We start from the raw sequence: 25,690 nt of genomic DNA on the forward strand, positions 1-25,690 counted from the left end.
TGTGCCACCTGGCATAAAGAAAAATATTATGCATTTCTCTTAAATGGAGATTTAACAAGCTGCTGGACTTATTATGCGAGTCATTTCATTTACAGATCATTCCACCTACTGTATTTAATGATTTTTCAGGGAATTTTGACTCATTTAAATTAACTATTCCAAAATATCAAGAACTGAAAGAGCACTGCAGTGACACAAAATGTATGTAATTTTCTCATCAACTAAAATTAAAGAAAATTAAGAAGTCTGTGAGGGGATTTTTTTAGTAAAATATGCCCTCAAGAATTAAGAAAATTGTTCATAAGCACCAAGGTTGGTTCAGCAGTTTTATTCTAAAACACCTGGAAAGCAAGATACAAATAATTCTGTTTCATTGTAGTAAGAATTTCAAATAAAAGCCAGTATCATAATATTATACTGCAATTTACCTATGACTTACCAATTAAAGGATTAGATATTTTACACAACCATAGTCCACAGCATCATATTTTCATACAGATAAATCTAAGGCATTGTATATATCATATAATTAAAAGACAGAATGAAGTAGATTATATTTAACTTTAGATTTTAAGTATGTCCTTGACTTGTTTATGTGTAGTTTTGCATCTGAAAGGCATAAAAACACAGGGAAAAGTATCTTTTCAGGAAAACACACTGATCTACAATTAAATTAGACTGATTTTGCAGATGGAGTAAGGCAAATTTAAATGCTTCCAATTTGCCCTGTACCCTATATGAACCTATGGTCAGCCATACACACAAAGCATGCATAAAAACACATTGGTTTTATGACTTATAGTTGCAAATATTCTTGGAAGGAAAAAAGGGAAAAATACATATTATTAATGGTGTGAATGAGTGAAATTGAAAGAAATCTTGCATACCAATTCATATTTATCCTTATATAACTAATAAAAAGAAATACATGTAATGCTAATAAACTGAATAGGTAGGTCTTAAATTGAGCCTTAGACTCATTAACTACAGCCCCTGATTTTAGCTTTATACAGAGACAAATAATAAGGAATTGACAAACCCTTTCTTAAGATATAGAAATTAGTGTACTCATTTAACCTGAAATCATAAATTAATTCTACACATATCAGTAGGTAACATAAAGTGATATCTACTTTCATCTATAGCTGTCTTGAATTATATTCATGCAGGTACAGTGTAGATAAAAAGCATCTCTAACTCATTATAATTCCTTTGAAATGGAAAGACTCATTCAGAGCTCCCTGCATGTTTGCCTTCTGATTTTCACAGGCTTCAGGTAAGTCTTAAAGGCACCTCTGAAATAAATTTGGGGCATTTCGTCCTTGAAATATAGGAATATTTAATTAGCAGTATTCACATCATCTAGCTTTAAAATGTAAGAATTTACCTTTTCTGAATTGCTCTCTGGAGGAGCCCACATAGTTCCATTGACCTTGGATTGTATTCTTAATTGCATCTAAATCAAGTGTCTGAAGAACATGGTATTAATATATTTTATGTGAAAGCATGTAAGAGAGACAGGAAGGAGCTTAGCAGCAGAAATAAAACTTTCTGCAGCATGCATAAGGTAACTCAAATTTAGACTTTCACACTCAAAGCTGTATAATATTTTTAGCACTATAGAGCCTGTCTTATTTTGAAATAGCAAGAACTAAGTAGTGATTAACCTGCCAGCTCTAAATGTGATCTTTTTTGTCTGGTGAGGTAGATCCATGCATTTAACAGTTCTAAGCATAGGGCTTCATTCAACAATGAAATCAATCAAATAGGAACTGAAGTCCATCTAAGTTTCTAGAAAAAGAATAGAATTGGGAAGTATCATAAAGCAAGCAATGCTTTTACTACTGTAATAGCTCTTGCAAGAGGTCCCGTGTTCATTACAAGTGGGAAAAGATCTGTAAAAATAAATTAAAATGCAGAATGCAGATAATCAAGTGGGAAAAAAATTAAAAAGTTATTAGCTATAAGGTGATATTAGTAATCCATACCAATTTCAATGGAATTTGTAAAGTCTGAATTAGAAAAAATCCAGCACCAAATTATTCTTGGAGAAGAAAAGGACGACTTCATATAAATTTAATTCAAGCTGCATATAGACATAGTCATTCCTAAATATGAGACCTAATAAACTTATTAACTGTTTCCCAAAGAGTTGAAAGCTTTACCAGGTATCATTTCTAAACTGGCTTTCAGAATAGTGTGGTATTTTTCTACATATATATAGACATATGTTATATATATATATAGGTAAGTCATGTACTGAAAATTCTCCATCTCTAGACTATTTAAATCTAAAGCCATGACTACCATAGACAGTTAATCTTCTGGGATATTCAATGTAATGTTATTTCTCAATAGTCAGAATAGAAGAAAGAAAAAACTCTTTTCCAGCCTTTCATGAGCAAGAGTGATTTATAATACTAACAGAATCCATTGAGATTTGTGTATTGTTTAGTTTGCATATGTTGGCAGCCAAATTATCCTGCATATAGCCTTTCAAAAAAGAAAAGTATAGTACATAAGTACTAAATACTGTTATTATTGATCAGATTATGAAGTGGTGTTTCAGTTTATTCAAAATGAATGAATACTAATACATATCTTTATGCTTGAATTCATTACATGCAGGTGTCGGGCAATACCCTGACAATGAGTGGTGTAACACACTGGAAGAACCTACAGGGAAAATAGCTCTTTCTTTTGCAATAGCGTTTGCATGTTCAGAACAGAAGAAAAGGCTGTGGAAAACACTCACACATACAAGCTTTGGGCTGTTGGGTATTCACAGTTGCAGTTCCAACATATTTAAATGTCAGTCAAGCTCAGCCCAGGGATAACCTGACACCAGTAGATGGCTGATGTGTTTTTAGCTATAAAGCTTCTGTACACTTCTGCTGTGGAACTGATGAACTTACACATGTGAAAAAGTAATGCTGAATCATATCACTCCCCTAAGCAGCACCTCAGTGCAAATTTTTTCCTAGGTAAAAAAAGTTTATTTTATTTCTTTACTGCTCTAAATATCAACAGAAGTAGCAATCAGTGTATTCTCCTTATACCTATATCCTATGCTTATGCTATCCTATGCTTATTTCCTGCATCAAAATGACATCTTTCTTAATACAGCATATTTCGAATTGAACAATCATGTGTGAAAATATATCAAGCCAGAGGAGTGTTCTTCATTTTCATAAAATTTGCCAGAAGCAACTGCATCTTGCTGGGAAGTCACTGATAATGAAGTGACATTTAGAAGTAGAGACAATGGTCACTACTTCTGATCACTCTGTGTCTTACTATTAAACTGTATTCAAACAAATTGAACTACAAACATTCCTGTTGCAAAATGAAGGAGTCAATCAGGAATACTTAAGGAAAGGTATAAAAATCTTAATTCTGATCTGAATTACATGATCCTGTGCTGCTTTTTTCTGAAAATATTCTGTCTTTATTTTTCTTTCTGCTGCAGCCTACTATCTGTGACAAACTGAGATGTTAATGGCTCAAACTGCTAAGATCACTGTAGGACTTTGCCCACTATTCAAGCTGTATAAAGAAGCCACTGCTCATGTGTGGTCACCAAACCTCCCCCCTCCACCAAATAAGCCTCTGCAAATTCCTGGAAATCTGGACATAAAGTTAAGCCACCTGACAGGAGCTTGAGATAAGATAAAGGTGGTTCTATTGCCAAATTAGCTTGGGTCTAAGAAGCCTGGGGAGAAGAACGTATCCACAAGGAAAGCCAACTCAGTCAAAAATCAGCTCTGTCTGGGTCCAGCACAGGGAGGCCATAGCCCACAGACTCATTTCTGGGGCCTTCCACCAGGGGACTGCACATGATCCACAGTGTTGCAGCAGATCCACTGTAAAACTCCTCCACCACCCAACAGAAGTGCTTGGCATTCCCACATACACCTGGATATAAAGATAAGCATGGAACACTGTGTTTTTTGCTAAAATGACAGAGTGAGGTACCATAGAAGAAAGATGCTTTTTATGTGATGTTGAGCTCTGAAGAGAAAGCAGAATTACTCCTTTCCTGAGACCAAGCGAGTACATTCAACTATAAGGCAAGAAGAAAATCTGCAAAATGAGGGCAGACAAAGCAAACAACAGATTCCAGAAATAAATATCCTGTTCACAACCAAGAATAAACCCACTGCTGAGCCTCTCTCAAAAAAGAGAACTTTTTCCTTATGTCTGAATTAGCAGTTTAGCTAACATTTGCATATTAGTAGAACCAATATGAGTGGATCTGAAGAGAGCAAGAGTTGGGGTGAGAATTCATGTCCAAAGTATATCAGTCTCAGGGTTTGAAAGAATCTTGGTTTTGTCCCACATTTGACTGCCTTTTGTCTGCTTCCCCTGACTGAATGGTCAATATGCTGAGTCCTCAATTGGAGTTGGAATGCATCAGGAGTAGTCCTAATTGAAGATTTTCTTGAAGCTTAGTTTCATCACACACCCTGCTCCACAAAGAAAAATGTGAATGTGGAAGATTATTTGAGTCACTTAAAAATCATACTAGTTTGAAAAGCATTACAACAACATAAAAGGTAATTTTATGTCTAATGAAAAAATATATGCTCGTAGATTAGCATAAAATCATATTCAGGACATAATATTTCCATATTTAAGGTACCTTTATTTTTCATTGATTCAAAAATGTTGCTTGACATGAGCTGAAATCCATTTATTGATACTTTTAAGACAAAACAAAACAAAAGAACAAAATTTTGGGGGTTTTACCTAGGCATTGGGTTTCAGTACCACTCCAGAGACCATTTGCCAAGCACTCTCTCACGTGAGAACCCACTAATGTGTATCCTGTGTTACAAGTGAATATTGCAGTAGCTCCATACACTGTTAAGGTTCCAATCTTATTTCCATTTGGTGGAGATGGAAGACCACCACAGGAGATAACTAGGAAAAAAAAAAAAAAAAACAGAACATATTGAAATACGAAAATGCTTTTCATATTTTTTTGACTGGAAGACAATTCATCACCTTGTGTTTTCTTAAAAAGTAAATGGAATAGGAATAAATACAAGAGTTGTATTCCATAGAAAGGGCTTAAAACTATGCTTGATATGGCAACATCTGTTCTAAAACTAAAAATTCTTTGGGATACTTGCAGATCTTGACAGCAGCCAATGCATATTTCTAGTTCTGAAACAAGGGAATTACATGAATTCCTGAGAAGGTTGTGGTTATATTCCATATGTACATATCCATGGTTGCTCCTTAAATACACTTTCCCTGGCTGTTTTAAATGTTGTGACAGTTTAAAGTCTTATAAATCTTTTTAACATTTAGTACTCTGAATTATTATGAACTTTTTTTCTTATTTCCCACTACTATTCATAAGCATATAGCATATATGATTGTCTGCTTGCTAAAACAATAAATCATCTGGTTTTGCCAAAGACTAGATTTGACCAATTATCAGAGAAACTTTCTGTAGCATCTGCTGCAACCCACAGCTATTGCACACCACATGAAAAATTGTCCTTCAAGAATGTATCAAATTCTAATTTAATTAAAACCATTCTGTCATTTCTTTTGTTTCTAGAAGAGTATACAAAATTATTGTAATTTAAGATGCAGACCAACGTCCTCAAGAGCTTCAACTGTATTTATACATTAGTGTAAATCATATGTTAACATTCAATGGCATCTTGATCACAACTAAACTTCCTACTTGAAATCCCAAGGTCCCACTCATGTATTTTAAAATGTTTGCTGTAGAAAACAACATGGAATTGGTTAGCATTTGTATAAAATCAAGTACCAGCTACCGTGCAGTTAACTAACTCAGTCATAATCAGAAAATATATTATCATAGTTTCTTATGTACATAATGTGTCTACAGATGAGTAAGACTAATTTTGACTACAATCAAGTCACATTAATATAATTTGGGGATTAGCCTAACATTATAATTTCTAACTTTAATACTGAATATTAATTACATTTATGTTAAAAAAAATCAAACTCTTTTTGAAGAGGAAGTAAACTGTAGACTCCAAAAAAATATACTGCAGTGTGTTTCTGGATCTTAATGATCCATGTCCAATGGATATATTACTGAATATCTCTTGGGGCATGAAGTTTGCTATAATTAAATCCTATTCAGTCCTCTAGTAGAGGGCAAAACAATGTATCTTTCTTATAAATTAACTAATATCTCTTCAGTCAGCAACTCCTTGTGTTTCTAATACTTTTCTTTTGGTTTACTGCATTTGATGTGGATCATCCCATTTTCTACTCACATAAAATTTCTGTAATTGTAGAGGGTGGGGAAGAATTATCTTTTCAAAGACTTTTTAGCAGATGAACAGTAGCTGGATATAAGGCAGCATATCAAAACTACATTTTTTAGTCTGTGTGTACAAAAAGAAAGGGACACAATTGCAGTTAACAGAATCTAAAAAATAACTTATTGTAAAAGAAAAAATGAAGTTTTGGAGTAATTTATTAAGACTTTGGCACTGTAACCCTTGAAGTCTGTATGATTCCACTGAGATTGCCAAGGTTCCTTAAAACCTTAAACATCCAAAGTCAGGATTGATGTAATTTATGGCATTTTTGTATGGAGACACTGTAAAAGCTCATATGAATGTTTCTCCAACAGTACAGTTTTAATGCTTCACCCAAGAGGTCAAAGCAATATAATCTTCTAAAGTAATAATATTCTCTCTTAGTACTTTCTACATACTTATGCACCAACTAGTAGAATAAATACAAATTGATTTATTGATGGTACATCATTGACTGTTGTATGAAACACATTGTACTTAACACCTAAGGAGCTGGAATAAATTAATTTCAAGTTAATGAAAATTTCACACTTTCTTACTTATTGGAATGTGAGAGTAAAATAGCTTATTAAAGCCTTTATTTATAAAAGAAAAGATACGTATTAAAAAGCATAGGATATTCTGTAAACAAGTATGTTCCTTACCCTTACAAGCTGGCCTTTCATTGCCTATGCTCCAGGTTCCATTAGGCCTGCACTGTATGAGTCTTTGACCCAATAAATAATATCCAGGACTGCAGCTGAGCATGACTTGGGCTCCATACTCATTCAGTGACCCAGAAATCAGTCTCCAGACAACGTGTTCTGACAGAAGAGTCTCTATGCTGGGGCAGGTTACAGCTGTGAAGAAAGGAAATGTACATATTAGCATTCTGCCCCTATATTTCTTTATAGGTGAATGTCTCGCCTTACTGGCAGATGTTTCACAATCTAAGAATTAGAATACCACAGTCATCTTGGAAATACAAGTTCTAAGAAAAATAATTCTCATACAGTGAGTATTACAAATTGAACTGGAGTTTGTAGTGTATTTTCATTTAGTGGATGTAGTGAAGTAATGATATATACTCTCTAATGAGATTTATTCAAAGATTTCAGAGACAAAACACATCACAGACTATGGTGGATGTAAAAGAGAAAGCAAATGTTGTTATGTAATGTTTGCAAAGCTTGAAGTTCTCAGAACACTTTGCCATAAAAGGTGCTAGTACACACTGAAATGCTAATTACTATAAAACCATATACTGTGGGTATACAGGAAAATTATTTTATTCCAGTTTAGAAGACTTAAAAAAAAAGGATGATATTTGGAAGATTTTTAGTGTTATTTCAGTTCTGTTGTTTTTAGTATTTTGTATTTTGTAAGAGAATGCAGTTACTGAGTACAGACAAGAAGTATAGTTTATCTTCTTTTTTTCAGTTTCAATTTGTTGCTCTGCAATTAAGTCCACAGAATTCTTAAAATATTTATGATATTGACAAGAATTCTATCTTTATGTACCTATGACTAGACTACCATTATGAAAAGATTTATAACTCTTTAAAATAATTATATTTTTTATCTTTTACCATGTTATTCAGAATTTCCCTGCTATAGGAAAAGTCTGGATGAATTACTCACTGTTTATGTCACTAAGTGAAATTTACTAAGTGAATACTTTAGAAAAAACTACTAGCCCAGAAACAGTTTAGTAAAACTATACTTTCCAAGGAAAATCAACCAATCAACAACAAGAAGAAGGAGCAGAAATTCAGTTTCTTCTTATGTTGCTCAGTGGAAGACAAAAGCATGAGGAAGAAGTGTGTAAAAATCCCAAATGAAGAAATAAAAAGAAGAGCATGGTTCTCATTTATGCTACAATTAATTCATACCATGCCACCAGGAAAAAGACAAACAAGGTGGCAAAATAAATATGTAAATAAATAATTACATGTTCTGTAGACTTCACACTGAGAGGTATAAAGAGGTATTATTGCAAGTATGAATGTGTGATAGAACATGGCATATCTATGAAGATTTGTAAGTATTTATAAAGGAGAAATAATTTGAAGAACTTCCAAATGACAGATTATAATGTCATATTGAGCTGAAATTGTAGCATATTTTCTTAGATTTTTTTTTTTTGTGTATCTTAGGAAGGATTGCCAATCACTTTGAAACTTAATAGGTCTTCACTTTGGCCTTTAAAACAATATTTTGACCACTAAAGAACGGTATCCCAGGTTGATAGAGGACTTATATTGAGCTGAAATTGTAGAATATTTTCTTAGATTTTTTTTTTGTGTATCTTAGGAAGGATTGCCAATCACTTTGAAACTTAATAGGTCTTCACTTTGGCCTTTAAAACAGGATTTTGACCACTAAAGAATGGTATCCCAGGTTGATAGAGGACTTCCTACTTCCTAATTTAATTTATTTAGGTATTAATATTAAACTGTGTTTCATAGCTATGGAAAGATTATGAACAACTGACCAAGAAACATTTTTCCGTACCTGTTAAATAAAATATGTACATTGAAGCACTCTGCTTCACATCTTGTAGTGAAAATCATATAAATCTTTCAGAAAACAAAATATGTTAGATAAGGACTTAATGCCCATCAACTTTGACATTTTTATCACTCCTCCTTTCAAACAATAGTTTTATTGGTTCTTTCAAATATGAAAACAAGCTTCTTATTTAGTGAAATAGCAAGAATTTTAGTCTTAACTATAGGACATCTCAAGACAGCTCAGCTATTTCAGAATATGTATATGAGCTGCATAGATGCTACCTCTACCTACTGAGGTCAGTATGCAATTTATTCTTTCTTTATCTATAGATACACTTATGTTTTCAAGCACACTTCACAAACAACTATCAGGTTCTAATGCATAAATGTACAATTCTAATTCAAGATGTTCCTCTATAGAGAATATATGTCTAGGCTGTTTTGATGTAATCAACTAAACCTGCTGCATGAAAAAAATTAATTTACAGAGACTAATTTTGATTTATTAAATTCCTCATCCTTCAAGCAACAAAAAAGTGACTATTAACAGATGCTTGATTTTGTGCACATGGTTTGTGAATGAGTGCATCAACTTGTCTCTTATGGTCAGTTTCTTGGAAATTATGGCATTTTAAATTAACTTTTATGAATAATATTTATTTACATGAAATATAGGTCAGAAAACATAATTACAATTTGAAATAATGATTAAGATTATCTATTTTAATGACATGACAATCTCCATATATTGTTAATTCTGAATAGACTCTAAGCAGGGAATTCAAAATTATTATAATTACCATAAAAAACAGTTGTTATGAAGCCCAAATAGGCAGACCTGTCAGGTCAATGTGTGGCTTTGAGGCTGGTGTAAGTGGAAAAATTTGGGGTTTGCTGACCATGGGATGATCTACTTAACACCTGGTCTACTGACACCTGACAGAATGCACTTTTCTCAGAGGGGAAAAAGATCTCTAGCACAGGAGCTAGTGGGGCTCACTGACAGAGGTTTAAAGTAGCTTGGAAGGAGGAAAGGACAAATGCCAGGCTTGGCAGTGATGAGCAATTGTATGGTGTGCCAAAACTTTAGGAAAAAAGCACTAATCTCTCAATCTGCTTCACAAGGTGCTGGCTAGAAAGTATCAGACTATAATGTTTCTACAAACGCACACAGCATAAGTAAAACAAAATGAGACCCAAGCTTTGCCCCAGTCCTGGTCTGATATCACTGGTGTAAATTAAACTCTGTGGGATGAGTTCTGTGACTGGAGTGCCCTCTTGGATGGTTACAGGCTCTTTAGGAAGGATAAGGCACAGCAGAAAGGGCAACAGGCAGAGAAGGGGCGGCACTGATGTCACAGAAGGGGTAGTATAGATGGAGTTCTCTGCTGGTAATTACTCAGCTGAGAGTTTCTGGATAAGAATCAAGGGACAAACCAATCATGTGAATGTCATTTTGGGAGTCTACTGTAGACCTACAGCTAGGAAGATGATGCCAAAAATTTATATTTTGAGCAACTAAGGGACACTTCCACATCAACTTCTCTTGTCCTTATGGGGGGACTTAAACTTTTCAGAAATTACCTGGGAGAACCACAAAGCTAGTACAACCCAGTGCAGAAGATCCCTAAAAATCCTGCAGAACAATTTTATAGAACAGATTCTAAGGAAGCTGACTCAGAAAGATGCCCTCCTTGATCTACTGCTTGTCAACAGGGAGGATCTCGTAAGTGAAGTGGAGGTTCGTGGCTCTCTTGACTGCAGCAACCATAAAGTACTGAGTTTAAAATTTTTGTTGACAAGAGGAAAAGTGCCAGCAAAACCTTGACTCTGGAATGAGGAGAACAGACTTCAAACTTCTCAGGGGACTAGTAAGTAAAATCCCCATGGAAAATATTTTTGCAGGTGTTGGGATCCATCTGGTCATTTTTTAAGCATTGCCTCCCTAAGGGCACAGTAACGTTGAAAGTCAAGCAGGTGAGGCAAAGCCAAAAGCCTGGCTTGGCTGAACAGGCATCTGCTCTTGGAAATAAGGCAAAAAAGGACTGTGGATACAAGATAAGGTGTCATGGAAGAATACAGAGATGCTGCTTGCCACTGTAGGGAAAAAAACTAATCTGGAGTTGAAGCTGGCCAAAAATATGGTGGACAATAAAGAGTTCTTTCAAATATATTAATGGCAAAAGTCAGTGTAGAAATAACCTTGGCCCATTTCAAGATGAGGACAGTCACCTCACAAACAGGGACATGGACAAGGCAGATGTGCTTAATGTATTTTTTGTCTCTGCTTCAACATGGATGATGCACCAAAAGGGTCTTAGTGCCCTGAACTAGAGGACCATGACTATGAGAACGATCAAGCTCCAGTCAACCCTGAAATTATGTATGATCTGATGCTCCAGCTGGATTCCTACAAATAGGATTTATCAAGAATCCTAAAGAGCTCAGTTATGTAATTGCAAAACTTCTGTTGACGATTTTTGAGCAGTCTTGGGGATCTGGAGACATCCCAGCTGACTGGAAGCTGGAGAACATTGTCCCAGTTTTCAAGGAAGGCAAGAAGGAGGACCCCGGAAACTACAGGCCTATCAGTCTCACTTCAGTGAAAAATTTTACTCCTTCACTGCTCTAAATATCAAATGTCGTGAAAAATCTTCATGAAAAAGCTTATTTTGGGAAGTGTTAAAAAACATCTGAATGTTGCTCTTCAAGAGTATCTTGAATATTTTGACTCTGAGTGCAATTATCTTTTTCAAAGAAAAAAAAAAGTACTATGTTCATGATGGAAAAATATTTCAATTACAGGAACTTGCTATTTAGTATTACTTGCTATTATTATTTTCAAGGAGCATGTGATACTTAATTGCCATTCTTCAGCTGGTAGTTAACAACCACAAAAATGGGGAGAGGGCATTTTGGACTTACTATTTGGTAAACTTAATGCAGTAATGTGACCTACATTTTTCAAATATAACTTTTTGAATAACTTCAGTATTAGCTTAAAAATAGGGACAACATTAAGGTGAAGTCATGCACTGTATCTGAGATACTCGTGTGCTTTAAATTCACAAGTATTAGTAAAATTACAAGACAGATTGAAACCAAGTAATCCTATACATCACAGAATCTATGAATGAAGACCTAAGAACAAAACAGGATCACTTAAGCAAGTTGGTAGTCTCAGTATGCTGCTACAAAGGAAAGACAATAAGTTGTTCTTGTTGGTCAGTATATTCAAAGAGGAAAGGCTTCAAAACCTCAAAACAGATAAACAGAAGGATCATCTGGTATTCAGCATCAGTCTGTCAATCCAGTCAGCTATATCAAGCCAATCTATTATCAGTCTAATGTATCTGGACTAATTAAAAATTGCTGAATTTATGAACTGAATTGCTGAATTTATGAACAGTTCATTGAATAAGTACTCCATGTTACATGCCAAACACTGACAAAGTACTTTAAAAAATACTTACTGACCTTAGGATGTGTTAAAGAAAATGTGTATGATGTTCTGAATGTCTTAGCAAGTAAAAACCACCAGCACAATATTTACAATGAGTTCATGTGAATCTTTGCCTGTTTATCTTAGAAAATTTGGGTTTGCATTTTTACTACAACTAATGTTTTATTCCAGAACTACTTATGACTCTTAGTTCTATAACTAGATATTTTCCAAACATATTGAAAATCATTAAAAAGGCTAATTTATAAACTTATAAATTATCAAATTTATGATTATTTTTCAATTTATTTCTAGATAAAAAAGATATCTGAGCCATCACTGTTACAGCACCTTCCAGAAACACAACACCTTCCAGAAAAACCCATCTACAGCAAAATATGCAATATGAAGATTACACAAAAGTGCCATTAGCTGTTCCTTAAAATATTTGATGTTAGATGAATTAGCATAAACCAGTCAAGGACTTGATTTAAATCTTTTAATAAATGTATAAAATGAATAGTGAAAAAGAGCAATAAAGTTACAAAGTTACAGGGACTATCTCAGCCAATTAAAATGTTAGAAGAATTGCATAACCTAGAATACTGACCCATAAAGTCAGTATTCTAGGTTATGCATCCACATACTTCTATGGAAAGGAAAGCAGTAAGAGCAAAGGCCAGAGAGACATGGATTTGAAAAGTAAACAAATCAATGGATAATGGTGACCATTGTGAAGTTCAATAAGGCCAAGTGCAAGGTCCTACCCATGGGTCAGGGCAATCTAAAACATGAGTACAAGATAGGCACAGAATAAATTGAGAGGAGCTCTGAGGAGAAGGACTTGGGGTGTTGGTTGATGAGGAGCTTGACATGAGCCAGCAATGTGCACTCGCAGTCCAGAAGGCCAGCCGTATTCTGGGCTGCATTGAAAGAAGTGTGACCAGTAGGTTGAGAGAGGTGATTTTACCCCTCTCTTCTGCTCTTGTGAGACTCCACCTGGAACACTGTGTCCAGCTCCAAGGCCCCCAACAAAAGAATTACGTGGACCTGTTGGAGTGAATCCAGAGAAGGCCAAAAAGATGATCAATGGGCTGAGCACCTTGATGATGACAGGCTGAGGGAGTTGGTATCTTCAGCCTGGAGAAAAGTAGGCTCCTGGGAGAGCTTATAGCAGCTTTCCAGTGCCTAAGGGGGCTACATGAGAGATAGAGAGAGACTTTTCACAAGAGCATGTAGTGATAGGAAAAGGAGAATGGTTTCAAATTTAAAGGCAGTAAGTTTAGATTAGGAATTCTTCATTATGAGGGTGGTGAGGCACTGGAACAGGTTTCCCAGAGAGGCTGGGAATGTCCCATTCCTGGAAGTGTTCAAAGCCAGGATGAGGCCATAAGCAACCTGGTCTAGAGGAAGGTTTTCCTGTTCATGGCAGGGGGCATTGGAACTAGATGATCTTTAATGCTCCTTCTGACTCTATAATTATTCTCTGATTCTATGACTCTATGGATGAGCAATAGAGAAATCTCTTCCCTTCATCATGTTCTAGGGATCTCTATGAAAATAACTGAAGCAAGACATTTGTCATTCAATTAAGCTTTCATAGAAGATACATGTTACTTTGTATTTTCTGTAATTAAATTCAGCAGCCTAATATCCATGATCCATATGTCTCTTGCTCTATGACCATCACAAATCACATTTTTCATGCTTCAAATCTGATGGAAATGCTTTTAACAAAAAGAAAAGCCTTTCAAATATCTGCCTCAGGCATGATATTATCAGAGATACTTTGCAAAACAAACTACCCTGATTTCAGCCTTCATTTTAATAGACATGGGAATAAAACCAGACATTTATTTACCATTTACCTTTCTGTGCTGTGTTTGCTTCCCATCAAGTAAAGATGTTTCTGTTTCTGGAGATTAAATACATCTTTCTTCACAGCAGCAGTACTGAAAAAACTAGGTTGATATGCAAATTGTCTAAGCTCTCTGCACTTTGCAAGTAAGAAATCTTGGGTAAAACATGCCTGTCTCTGAATAGCAATCCATTCTGAAAATATTGATTTTAAATTGTCATGTACATCACTAGCACTTTAATTTAGCACACCTAGATTTAGAAGTAATTGGATTCTTTTTCAAACAATAAATTTTTAGAAAATGAAAACAGAAGACAAGGAAGTGAAGAAAGTGTTATATATTTTGTTAGTTTATTATAAATACTAAACTAATTTTTTAATGTTGAAAGTTGTGCTAAATGTTAGCAATTAAGCTTTATGTTAAAGGGTAGTCATTGTCTGGTTAAGTTTGAACATTTCAATAATACAAGCTTTTTTATTTTCTTTCTATGTTTTTTTCACTGCAGATATAGTGTTATGAATTTAGTATATCTAATCCCCAGACAGTTTATCTTGACTCTTCCCTCAAAAAAAACCAAAAAAAATCTGTTGACATTTTTGCTGATTAATCATTCAAGTTATGTGCTTTGTACATTGTGAAATTTTTCTGAGAATGAGGCTCACTTCAATTCACTGGAGCACTGCCTTCCCTCTGTACACGGCTTGGAATTCACATCATGTCTGTGAGATCACAGCTGGTTTTGAATAATCCTCTTTATGTACTCTGTGGAATTGCTGTGTACAGTTTTAGGCATTGCCCTTCAAGAAAGGTGAAGATCAATTGGAGATTGTCCAGAGGACAATAATGAGAATCACTGGTCCTAAAAGTAGGAAGGAAGTGTGAGAATGAATCACAATAAGATGGTTATCTCTACAGAAAAGGTGACTCAGTGTACTGGATTCAGGACTCAAGGTGTTGGCAGCGGTGAGTGAGCAGCTCCAGGGGAGGTCTTTATGAGGAGAGGCTCAGACCAAGTCAGTTCCAAAGGATCCACTGCAGAACACGGCTGAGCTCTGCAGCCATGATGGCAGCGCCTCTGGGAAATTGTGTTTAGGAAAAGGCAAAACTCTGCACAGGCAGAGAAAGCAGAAACAAAAACAGTCAGAAACAGCAGAGGGAACACTAAGGTCACATAAGAGGAACATGTTCTGGACAAAAACACCAGAGCTGGTGTTTTGCTACAGCCCAGTGGAGAGGATCATGCCAGAGCATATATCCATACTGCAGCCCACACTGGGGCAGATGGATAGTATTTCTTGAAGAATCTGCAGCTGATGGAGGAGCCACACTAGAGCAAACTTATCTTGAAGTTCAATAGCTCATAAAGAAGACACATGTTTGAGCAGAAGAAAAGTGCAAGGAGGAAGGAGAAGCAGAGAGAAGCCTTTAATAAGCTGACCACAACTCCCATTCCTTATCCCCTAGCACTGGCTGGAGTAAGAAAAAGAACTAACAGAATGAAGGTGACCCTGTGTCACAACCCTGGGAATAGAGGGAGGAAAGCATTGTTTGGATATTTTGCAACCTTTATTTTTCCAAAGCTTATTTCACCTTATTTTAATTGGCAATACATTAAATTATTTTTTTTTTTCCAAGCTGAGTCCTCTCTCTGTCCTTATCTTGACCCATGAGAGTTTTCATCCCATTTTTTCCCATCTGACTGAAAAGGGAAAGGAAGTGAACAGCTGGGTGAGATATGACTGCTTGCCTAGGAAAACCCACTACATTGAAAAATAAGAGTTTTCAAACCATTAAGAAGAAGTACAAAGTAACTTCTATTTGTCTGCTGTGGATACAAAATGAAACAAGGTCTTTACAGAAAAAAAGCTTCAGATTATATATATACTAGGAAAAACTGCAAGAGGGAAAGCAAATCACTGAAAGAGAGTATGCAGGAGGGTGTTCAAGATTAGGTTAAATGACCATCAATCAAGGATGCCTAGAAATTCTCTCAAACTAATTTTCAAAAATATTTTCTAACAATTGTTTGCTATTAGTTGATTCAAATAAATGAAAACCCTTTCATAATCATGTATAACTTCACAATTATTGTATTTGCCTCATTTTACTATTTCTTTAAAAATGAGATGAATTTTACTTGTTTGAAGAATTAAAGTGCTTATCAAATTCAGAATCTGGAAGGCATATACATACGCTGTTGATTAGATCAAGATTCTAAATAAACTCTCAAATTTTTTACACATAATATTATAGCAATTACTAACTTTGAGATTATGTCCTAATCAGTATTTCAAGTCATGTTGAAGTCAGGCTCATTTAATTATTGCTTTGATGCAGGACAGAGAGAAGCAGTGCCTGCCCAGTGCAAACGAGAGGCTAAGCCATATAGTAGACAAGTCTGCACTACATTGGCTTGTTCCTGACAGGAGCCAGAAATGAAGAATGAAGGACTCTTATCCAGCTTAGTTATCTGCATTAATATTTTAAGAAATAATTTTTGCTTTTATTACTTTAGAATCTATATTTAAAAAACCCCAAAATATAATTGCTGATTGTAACTCATCATGGTGAAGGCATATTATTCATAATAAGAAAATACACAGGAAATTTAATTATCTAATGATTTAAATTCAGATGTTTTAAATAAGATAAAACAAAGATTTTTTTTTTTTTAATTAAACAAATTGATAGGCCTCTTGTACTTTACTACATGCTAAATCATGATGCAGTCCTGAATGGCCATTTCAGGGCATATGTATATGTAAAACCTAAACATCAGCAGTGAAGAATTTCCTGAGAAAGTTCCAGGGAAATATTCTTTAGAAATACATGCCCACTTACATTTGCAAACAGGCGGCCTCCCTTTGTTGCTCCATAATCCATCTTCTTGACACACTGCTGTTGCTTGCTGACTAGATTCTAGCTTGAAGCCCTCATTACATTCATATATCAATCTACTGCCCAAAGTGAATTCATTACCTATAACTGAACCATTCCCAGGGGACTCAGGAATGCCACAAGATACAGCTGAAAAGAAAGGAAAGAAAAATATGAAGAATTTGAATTTTATCATATAAATCTTTAAAATATTGTCCCACCACTGAAATAAGAAACATAGATTAGTAATTTTGACATATCTCATTTATAACAGTTGAAATTAATTTTGCATCATATTTGCAACATTCTGATAAATGCAACGGTATTTCAAACATTGATAAAAACTTAGAAGTGAATCTAAGATAGACAAACATTTTATAAATAATTATTTAGTTCAATAAAATCACTGCAGAGAGAGATTTTTCAACATGGGCTATGGGCAATGGTTTATAGGATAGAGAAAAAATCAGAAGTGTCCAAAGAGATTTGGTCCAAGAAGCAATGAACTGAAAAACTCTTAAATACTTTCTAGTAATCTGCTCCATTCTTTCAGGCTTTCTTTCAGTCCTGCACTACTTCATCATAGTTCATATATTTCATGTTTGTCTGTTCTATACATTTAGAACTATATTGCTAAAGAATTCAATTTAACATTTTTTGTCTGATGAGAAAAGCAACCAAATATGTGACTAGACAGGGAAGTGTTCCACTTAAGGACATTATTCAGATATTTTAAACCTTATTTACATATTTGACCAATTTATTTCAGAATTTTAAATATTATGTGTATCTAGGCTTATCAATTTTCTACATCATGAAGGAAATTATTTACTTAATTATTTTCACTTTTTTCTCCCCTTCTTCTGAATTTATCTCCAAATGAATAGTTTTTCTTTCTAGATCACAGACTTTAATTTGCTTAGTAAAGTTTGACTAGCATCTAGGGTGGTTTTTTAGGCTTATATATTAATTTATTTAACCAGAGTTCCTTTAGCAGTATCTCATAATATACAATTTTCAGGCAGAGTATAATTATAAAAATTTATATCTCAGTCACTTTTAGGAAAGATCTTCAAGTCAAGATTGTCTTCTGTCATCTGACTTCTCAGGTCCCTTGCTTTTGACAGTATTTTTACTTTTAAATTTCTTTTCATGTTATGTTTATTTTAAAGTAGCTATCCATGTACATATACTATCTCTAGGTCCTTTAATAATTTACTAAAACTGATAAAAATTTTGTTTGCCTCACAGCTCTTCTGAAGGGAAAGTCATATTATCTTCTCTGAAAGGATGCTACTTTCTGCAAAATGAAGCAGACTACCTATCAAATTATTACAATTAATCTATTTCATGAGTTCATATAAACCAATATTCCAATATGTGTATGTGTGTACAGAATCACAAGTTACTCCGAGTTTGGCATCTAGTTTACTGCTCTATAGTAAATACACTGAAAGCTTTGAATCTTTCATTTTTAAATATTAAGCAATAAAAAGTGAAGTTTTACAAATGAAGGTATTTTCTTCCTTACCTGCAGTCAATGGTAAGAAGTAATTCAATATTTCAATATTTTAATATAAAAAAAAATAAATAAATTTCAAAAGAAGAAATCACACTGTTTGTTTGAAATCTGTTTTAGTGGTGAAGATTAATGTTTTTTGAAAAAAAAATCTAGTTATTATCACTATTTACCCAATTTAATGCAAATTATTAATTTCAGAACACATCATCATGGTACCAGAAATACAATTCTCAAATTTGTTTTCAGTGTTTCCAAGTTTTCACATCTGATGAATTTAAATTAAATACAACACAATACTTTGAAAATTATTACAATAAGGAGATATAACCATTATTAAATGATGAATAATTACTTCATTTCTGCTGTTCCTTCATATATGGACATATGGAATTTGTCATATTGCTAACAGAATTAGAACTATAGGAATGTTCCAAAATATGCTGCCTCCTTACAACTTGGCACTTTTTGTATCCTAACCAGGAATGTTCTCCTCTTATCAAAACTGAGTATTTCTCTATCAGTGGGCAGGGGCTGAGCCTCCTGCCAGTGGAAGGAATAGCACTGGGACAGAAAAGGTAGAGAGAAGTGATAAGGAAGGGATTCTGGAAGTTCACTTTTAACTGCTCTGAGTATGTATGAGAAAGTGAAGAAGGGAAAGGATAAAAGCAAGTTCTGCATCTTCTGGGAGCATGTCTTGACATTAGAAGTAATTTTCCACGAGGTGACCACAGCAGGAGTGGTAGTTTTTCAGGTCTCTGGTGCACTCAACACTGTCAGCATAGGCGTATCTGGTTAAATGCTCTACATTCCCTAAAGATCAGGTGAATCCTGTACCTACAACTACAACCAGCTCTGATCTTGTGTCAGGCAAGCAATACTTGCAAAGTTTGTCTGCATGCTGAATTGATGGAAAGTTAAATTCACACTCTACTTTAGTACATCACAAAAATGTCAATGCATTTCAAGTTGTGGTTACTGTGAAGGATTTCAGTGTGCCCAATGTCTTGCACTATGCCTCCACTCATCCTAACACGCCTTACAGTTCTCTTCTGACTTGTGACAATGTGTCTGAATGCTTTTGGTTAAGATTTAACTTCTTACCTTTAACTTCTAACATTTTCAGGTCTCCTTTCTCATATCAAAACAGTAATCTCTGTGTTAAGTCTGCATACATTTAATTGTATAAAACTAAAAACTCAAAACTATGATTCTATCCACCCATCCCATGTATGTGCCCATATGCATATACAGGTGGACCTAATTTTATTTCCCTCTAAATACTCCAAACATGAAATAACTTCAAATACCTTAATGAAGCAAGAAGCTTTTATTATGCCATTTGAAAACAAAACAAAAACACTCCCCAGCAAACCAGTCCAGGTCTGTTTAGTTCATGGTAGGGCTAATAATTCTGTCAACATTTGTTCTTCAGCTTTAGCAATAACCTTTCTAGAGACACACTGAATAGTTCAAGACTGAGTAGCTCTTATGTGCAAGTTACTTTAAGGAATAAAAGGTGTACCATGCCTGCTCACACACAGGTGGGCCTCTCAGTTATGTCAGGTCTGATGCAATGTCCAGTATGCTAAAGCACCTCAAAATCTATGTTTAGCTGTCACACTTCAGCTCTTTCATCATCAGAGTGTACCTCAGCCCTTATTGTGTCCGTTCTTTCCTTAGCTGTTTCTAAATCTTGTACTGCTAAATTGTCAGGGTTTTCTCACTGCTGCTTTAGCTACTTATCATAAAAGCAGTTTGGGCGTTCTGGCACCATTCCAGTTAGAGTCTTATCTGCTTATTTTTTTGTATCCTTGTCTTCCAGAGCCTGGAAATGGAATGAACTGTTCCTGTTGCTAGAAATTTATCAAGGCTGCTAAAGGCTTTTAGAGTAGCAGTGTTAAAATAAAGCATATCAGCAAGGAGAGTTTCACTAAATAGCATGTACTTTGAAATTTAAAGTAAAGTAAGATGAACCAAACTGACTAAAATGTCACATTTTCTTTGGACAGTGGAAACAATGACACTAGTGTGCCACAGCCAAGTATTTTGAAGCTCTTAGCTTCATGATTGTTAAAGAATTAAGAATGGTCTGAAAAAATCTTCTGACTTGAGGAATTGTCAGCATGTTTCTTAGGTCAATTATTAGATGAGACTGACAGGTTCCAGCTGAGAGATGTGAATTCAGAGTGTTAAAAATATAAGTCAACCTTAGTTGTGTCTATTATCTTTCACAGCAGAAAAATATACTTCTTCTAATGCAAGGGGAAAGCCATTTATCTAGAAAGTGAGATGTAGTTTTAGTTGCTCCTTCATATTCCACATGATACTTGCATTTATGTCTTATTAAAAATTTAAGGTGTAAGGCAATCCTTTAAATGTAAAGGATTTTTCTGTATTCCAGTAACATTCTTACATATAAATTATCTTCGAAGTATGCAATTTCACTACGTATAGAAATGAAGCTGGGGAGTGCATTACAGGCAGACATTGAGTTTATTTTCGAATGCTGGAAAATCTCGTCTTGTCTTCTCTTCACTCCCAGCCTCAGTCTTCTCTTCCTACTCTCCCCCAGCATGGCAATCCATACACGAGCTAATCAGTGGCTGACAAATGTTGTTGCCACTGTCATTACTGGGGCCTTACTATTTCCTCTCAGCAGCCACTTATTGTTATTATATAAGAATTGCTATTTTCTCTCCATATCTCTTTTGAATGTAGCATGACTCATGTTTCTCTTTTCACTTCACAAATGAAATAAAAGCAATAACAATAAGTTACAATTTCCTAGATAGGAGTCAAGTTTTTTATACAGCATTCAGGACATTATTACAACATTTGCATTTGAGAAGACAAATTGAAAAATATCTTCTGACCCTATCAGATTAACTCATATTAGATGTTTTCATATTCAAATTAGATTTTGTTGTAATAGATACGCAAAAAATAATTACTCTTTTTGATAATATGATGAAACTTGATTTCAGAAATTAATTCTGACAAATTCAAACTATTGATTACAAATGCAACCCTGCAGGACTGGTTTTATGGGAATTTCTGAACTAATCAAAGGGTTTTTGATTTAGAAAGATCTTATAATGAAATCCATGAGCTGGACCAAATTTATAATTTTAATTAATTTTCACAGAGAATGCATTTTGAATACAGGTACTAAATAAATTTTGAAATATTCTCTCCATTTCAGAGTTTTTGAAAAACATATGCCTCATTCAGACATACAAGTTGGAATAATTGTGCCAGAGTTGTAAATTTATATATTAAAAGTTATATATTACATTTATAGTAAAGATTAAGCAACCTGTCTTGCAAATATTCTTTTCTCCCATTTTTTACAGAATTCTACATATCCACAACCACATATATTAATGAAATTATAAATACAGCTTAAAATTCAAGAAAAAGGTATTTGTGAACATGCTAGATTGCTAAAATTCCGAAGCTCCTTCTTGCACATAGTGATAAAAAAAGGGCAGACACAGTGTCTGAAGTATTTTACAATTTTCTTGAGTTCTCTTAAGTTCTGTTCAGAATCTATTACTATCTGAGGATCTTTGACCCTTGGTTATCCACTATCAAGTCCTGGGATGTTATATCAAGTCTTGCACATCTGCACATTTTCCCTCCTCCTTTCTGTGAATTATTCCATTTTGTCCTTAAAAGTGGGGACTTTTGACTCAAATAGTTTAAAGAACTTTTTTCTCCATTCACAAACCTCATTATGTTTGGACATAATTTTCAAGGTTAGAATGGCAAATTTGAAACACTTTCTGTGCCATTGTGAACAGAAAATTGTGAACATAAAATGCAAAGACTAAAAATGTAAAAGAAAATTCTTAATATTAGACTGTTCTAACAAAAGAGTGAAACTATGAATAAATTATATAAAAATTTTTATGTGCTGGGTTATATTTTCATTTTACAGAACTCTGCTATTTGACTGAACAGTACTGGAAGTAGCAGTAGAAAGCTAATGTTGCCTGGCTAGATAAGCAGCAGAAAGCTAAGGGATACATTTGCACAGAATTTGTGACAGCTGAGGAATCACAAGTTTTTAAATTCCGGAGAAAAGTAAAATGTAGGGTCCCCTTAACTTTATGGCCCCAATTCCCCTAGTCTAACAAGTACACACAGAATACTGCCTCTATCCTCACATGCTTAAAGTAACTGAGGTCCAGATTAGGATGCCAAAATTTCTTTACCTTTTGAAAAAGACACCTGCCCAATAGCCAGCAAAATATCTCCCAAAGTTTCGGCAACAGTATTGACCAGATCAAATACAACATTTTAGGCAGATGGGACTTGTTTTTTCTTTTCCCATTGTCTAGAGCTATCTGAGGTTCTTAGGCCTCCATGACATCCTGCAAGCCTCTACCACCTTTCTCTGCTAGAGGATGGAGGACAGGTAAAACACCTCAGGACACCAAAAATGACACCAGACTTCCATGTTTAAGCAAATTAATCAAAATTTTAACCCACGCACAAATGTTAACATTTTGTTTTAATCTGGAACAGAATTTTATCCTCCATTTTGCTGATCCCAAGTTGTAGGCCTATTCATTATTCCAGGTTCTTTATTGCAAAGTGTCTGAATTTTCAATGTCAGCACCAGAAACAGCACCTAAAATGCAGCCCAAGTCCAAAAGCAGCATTTGTCCATAAATTTACCTCACATTCAGACCACACACAGATTCTCCCATGATTTAGTGGCCTTCAGGAAGATCAAACAGAATCACATGCCGTATCAAGTCATACATGGTATATATGTGGCATTATAACATGTAACATGATGGCATATGAGATTAGAAGAGATCCTGGATTCTGGAAGCACAGATACACAGGTCCTGCTTGTGGCACACTGACAGTTTGAGTTTCTCCCTGGACTGGTAATGGTATAGCCACATGGCCCTTCTCAGCAGGAAAATGCTCATCCAGAATAAATACTTACCTACCAAATTACTCTATATAGGAATCTTATTCGTATTCCTTCAAGTTCTTCAACTGTAGCCAAATTTTTGTAGCTTTTTACTTTTCTTACAAATAGCACACTCTCAACAGAAGAGTAAGCATCATGACAAATCTCAAATGGATTTTTTTTTTTGTAATTCACAAAATAAAACTTTTATACTTCCATCTTATCATTTCAGAAATATCTGAACCATCACTGAGATGAAACATCAAGCAAAATATTTCCTTGTAAAAGGCATAAAAACTAATGTTAATGTCTTACCAAGTTAAGAACAAGTAAATGCAAGTTTTAATCAATCATATTCTTAAATGTGAATGCTACTATAACTTCATTCCATAAATAAAGTAGACTAGAAGCAGAAATATGTTAGAAGAGGCCATATATGATATTGGTAGAATTTGCAGTATTCTTTCTCTTCCCCAGGTCCCTGATATTATCATAGAATAGTTTGAGTGGGAAGGGACATTAAAGACCATCTGATTCCAATGGCAGGGACACCTTCCACTAGACCAGGCTGCTCAAAGGCCCATCCAACCTGGCCTTCCAGGGATGGGGCATATACATTTGACAAACAATAATGACTATTAACAAGAGCAGCAAGCTAAAGAAGACCCTGGTTCAGCTCCAGGATAGTAAAAACCAAACAACAACAAAAAAAAAATAGAAAAGAAGTTAAAAATTATGTCTTTAAAGTACTGGTTATAAAGTTATTTTCTAAAATAATAAAGTAATCCCTTATAACTACTGATTTTTTAAAAATGTTCTGTAAGACAATATCATGACCTGTGGTCTGTTTATAGATATGTACATCACTAAAGAAAAAAGTACTGAAGACATATTTTTCACTTGGTCTGTATTAGATTGCATGAATAGTTCTTAATACTTCAACCCTGCACACATGAAATACACAAGTCAGTGTGTGTTTGGATCAGGTCATGATGTCAGTGTCTCTCTTGGCATACAGCAGAATTGACAATGCTGCATCTTTGTTTTGTCAAACAGCCTCACAATGAAATTACAGAAGCCTACTCAAGAGGACAGCATGATCTTACCGTGGCAGATTGGCACAGGAGAATCCCATTGGTACATGCCATTTTGGTAGCGCCTGCATGTCGCGTTATTGTGACCAATCATTCTGTACCCAGGTTTGCAATAATAGCGAACTTTGCTTCCAGCAGGACCACCCGTTTTATTTATAATTCCACCATTCCTCAAGTTAGGGTTTAAACTGCAATAAGGAGCTAAAAATCAAAAAATGGACATTACTAAAAACAAATCAAATGCACTTAATGTACAAAATTAAGGTTATTTATGACACACACAAACTTTGCCACTAAAATCAATACTGAAACCTTTACAGTACTTTTGGAATCATCAGTGAAGATTCAGACTACCTATAAAGAAATATCATGAAGTTCAAAACCAAAATTTATAACCAAAACCAGTTTGTACTACTGCACATAAGGAAGCTACAATCATGAAGCATATAGAATGTTCAGTAAGTTCGCTCACACTTAATAAACATTGTACTTCAAATCTGGTAACTTTGTAAATATTGAGCTACAGAATATTCAAAACCAATTAGAAAGAGCTTTATTAAAAATTTCCGTGCACTTAGACATGTACGTCAAAGTTTAAACATTTTGTAAAATATGTTAAAAATTTATAAGACAAATTAAGCGCACTGATTCTTCAGATGCTCTTTTTTCAGGTTAAAATGCAGTTAATTTTTTGTGCCTCTTCTGTCATAGATATGAGCAAGTATATTAATTTTTATGAAAAGCATGTAACATAACTGACTGCAACTTCTTAAATGTTGAATTTACACTACCTATGAAGTAAGACAGAATGCACCTGTTTGAGTTCTGAAATGAAAGTAAACCTTGCTTAATTTTAATCACTACTCTACTAATATTTTTTGCAGAGGGGTTTTCATGACCAGCATGGTTCTTTAGAACCTGTTACATATAAATGGATATTTTACATATATATGCTGAGTAAGCAAAAGAAGTATATTTTTTTTGTGTCAAAAAGTGAGTAATAAAGATCATTTTTAAAAATAAGGTTGCAGTATCTGTCTGTAAGGATGTAATATGGATACCTGAACTGGACCCAGATGAAGCAGAAGTACAGTATATGCACTTCTATACATCTAGACACACTATATGCAGAGTTGCTACACTAATCTGTTTGT

At 34.6% G+C, this 25,690-nt stretch overlaps 1 protein-coding gene across 1 annotated transcript in view; it reads right to left on the bottom strand.

Annotated features, from left to right (window-relative positions):
* Positions 1 to 25,690, bottom strand: part of CSMD1 (CUB and Sushi multiple domains 1) — a 1,071,386-nt gene that overhangs the window by 53,501 nt on the left and 992,195 nt on the right. Inside the window, exons 49-52 of the mRNA XM_041420500.1 lie at positions 24,549 to 24,737; positions 16,955 to 17,140; positions 6,965 to 7,159; positions 4,750 to 4,923 (exon numbers count right to left, since the gene is read on the bottom strand). Of these exons, the coding sequence (XP_041276434.1) occupies positions 4,750 to 4,923; positions 6,965 to 7,159; positions 16,955 to 17,140; positions 24,549 to 24,737 (744 nt within the window). The remainder of the gene's footprint in view (positions 1 to 4,749; positions 4,924 to 6,964; positions 7,160 to 16,954; positions 17,141 to 24,548; positions 24,738 to 25,690) is intronic.

This window comes from Onychostruthus taczanowskii, unplaced genomic scaffold, assembly GCF_017590055.1.
Source record: "Onychostruthus taczanowskii isolate IOZ18803 unplaced genomic scaffold, ASM1759005v1 scaffold11, whole genome shotgun sequence".
Lineage (NCBI taxonomy): Eukaryota > Metazoa > Chordata > Aves > Passeriformes > Passeridae > Onychostruthus > Onychostruthus taczanowskii.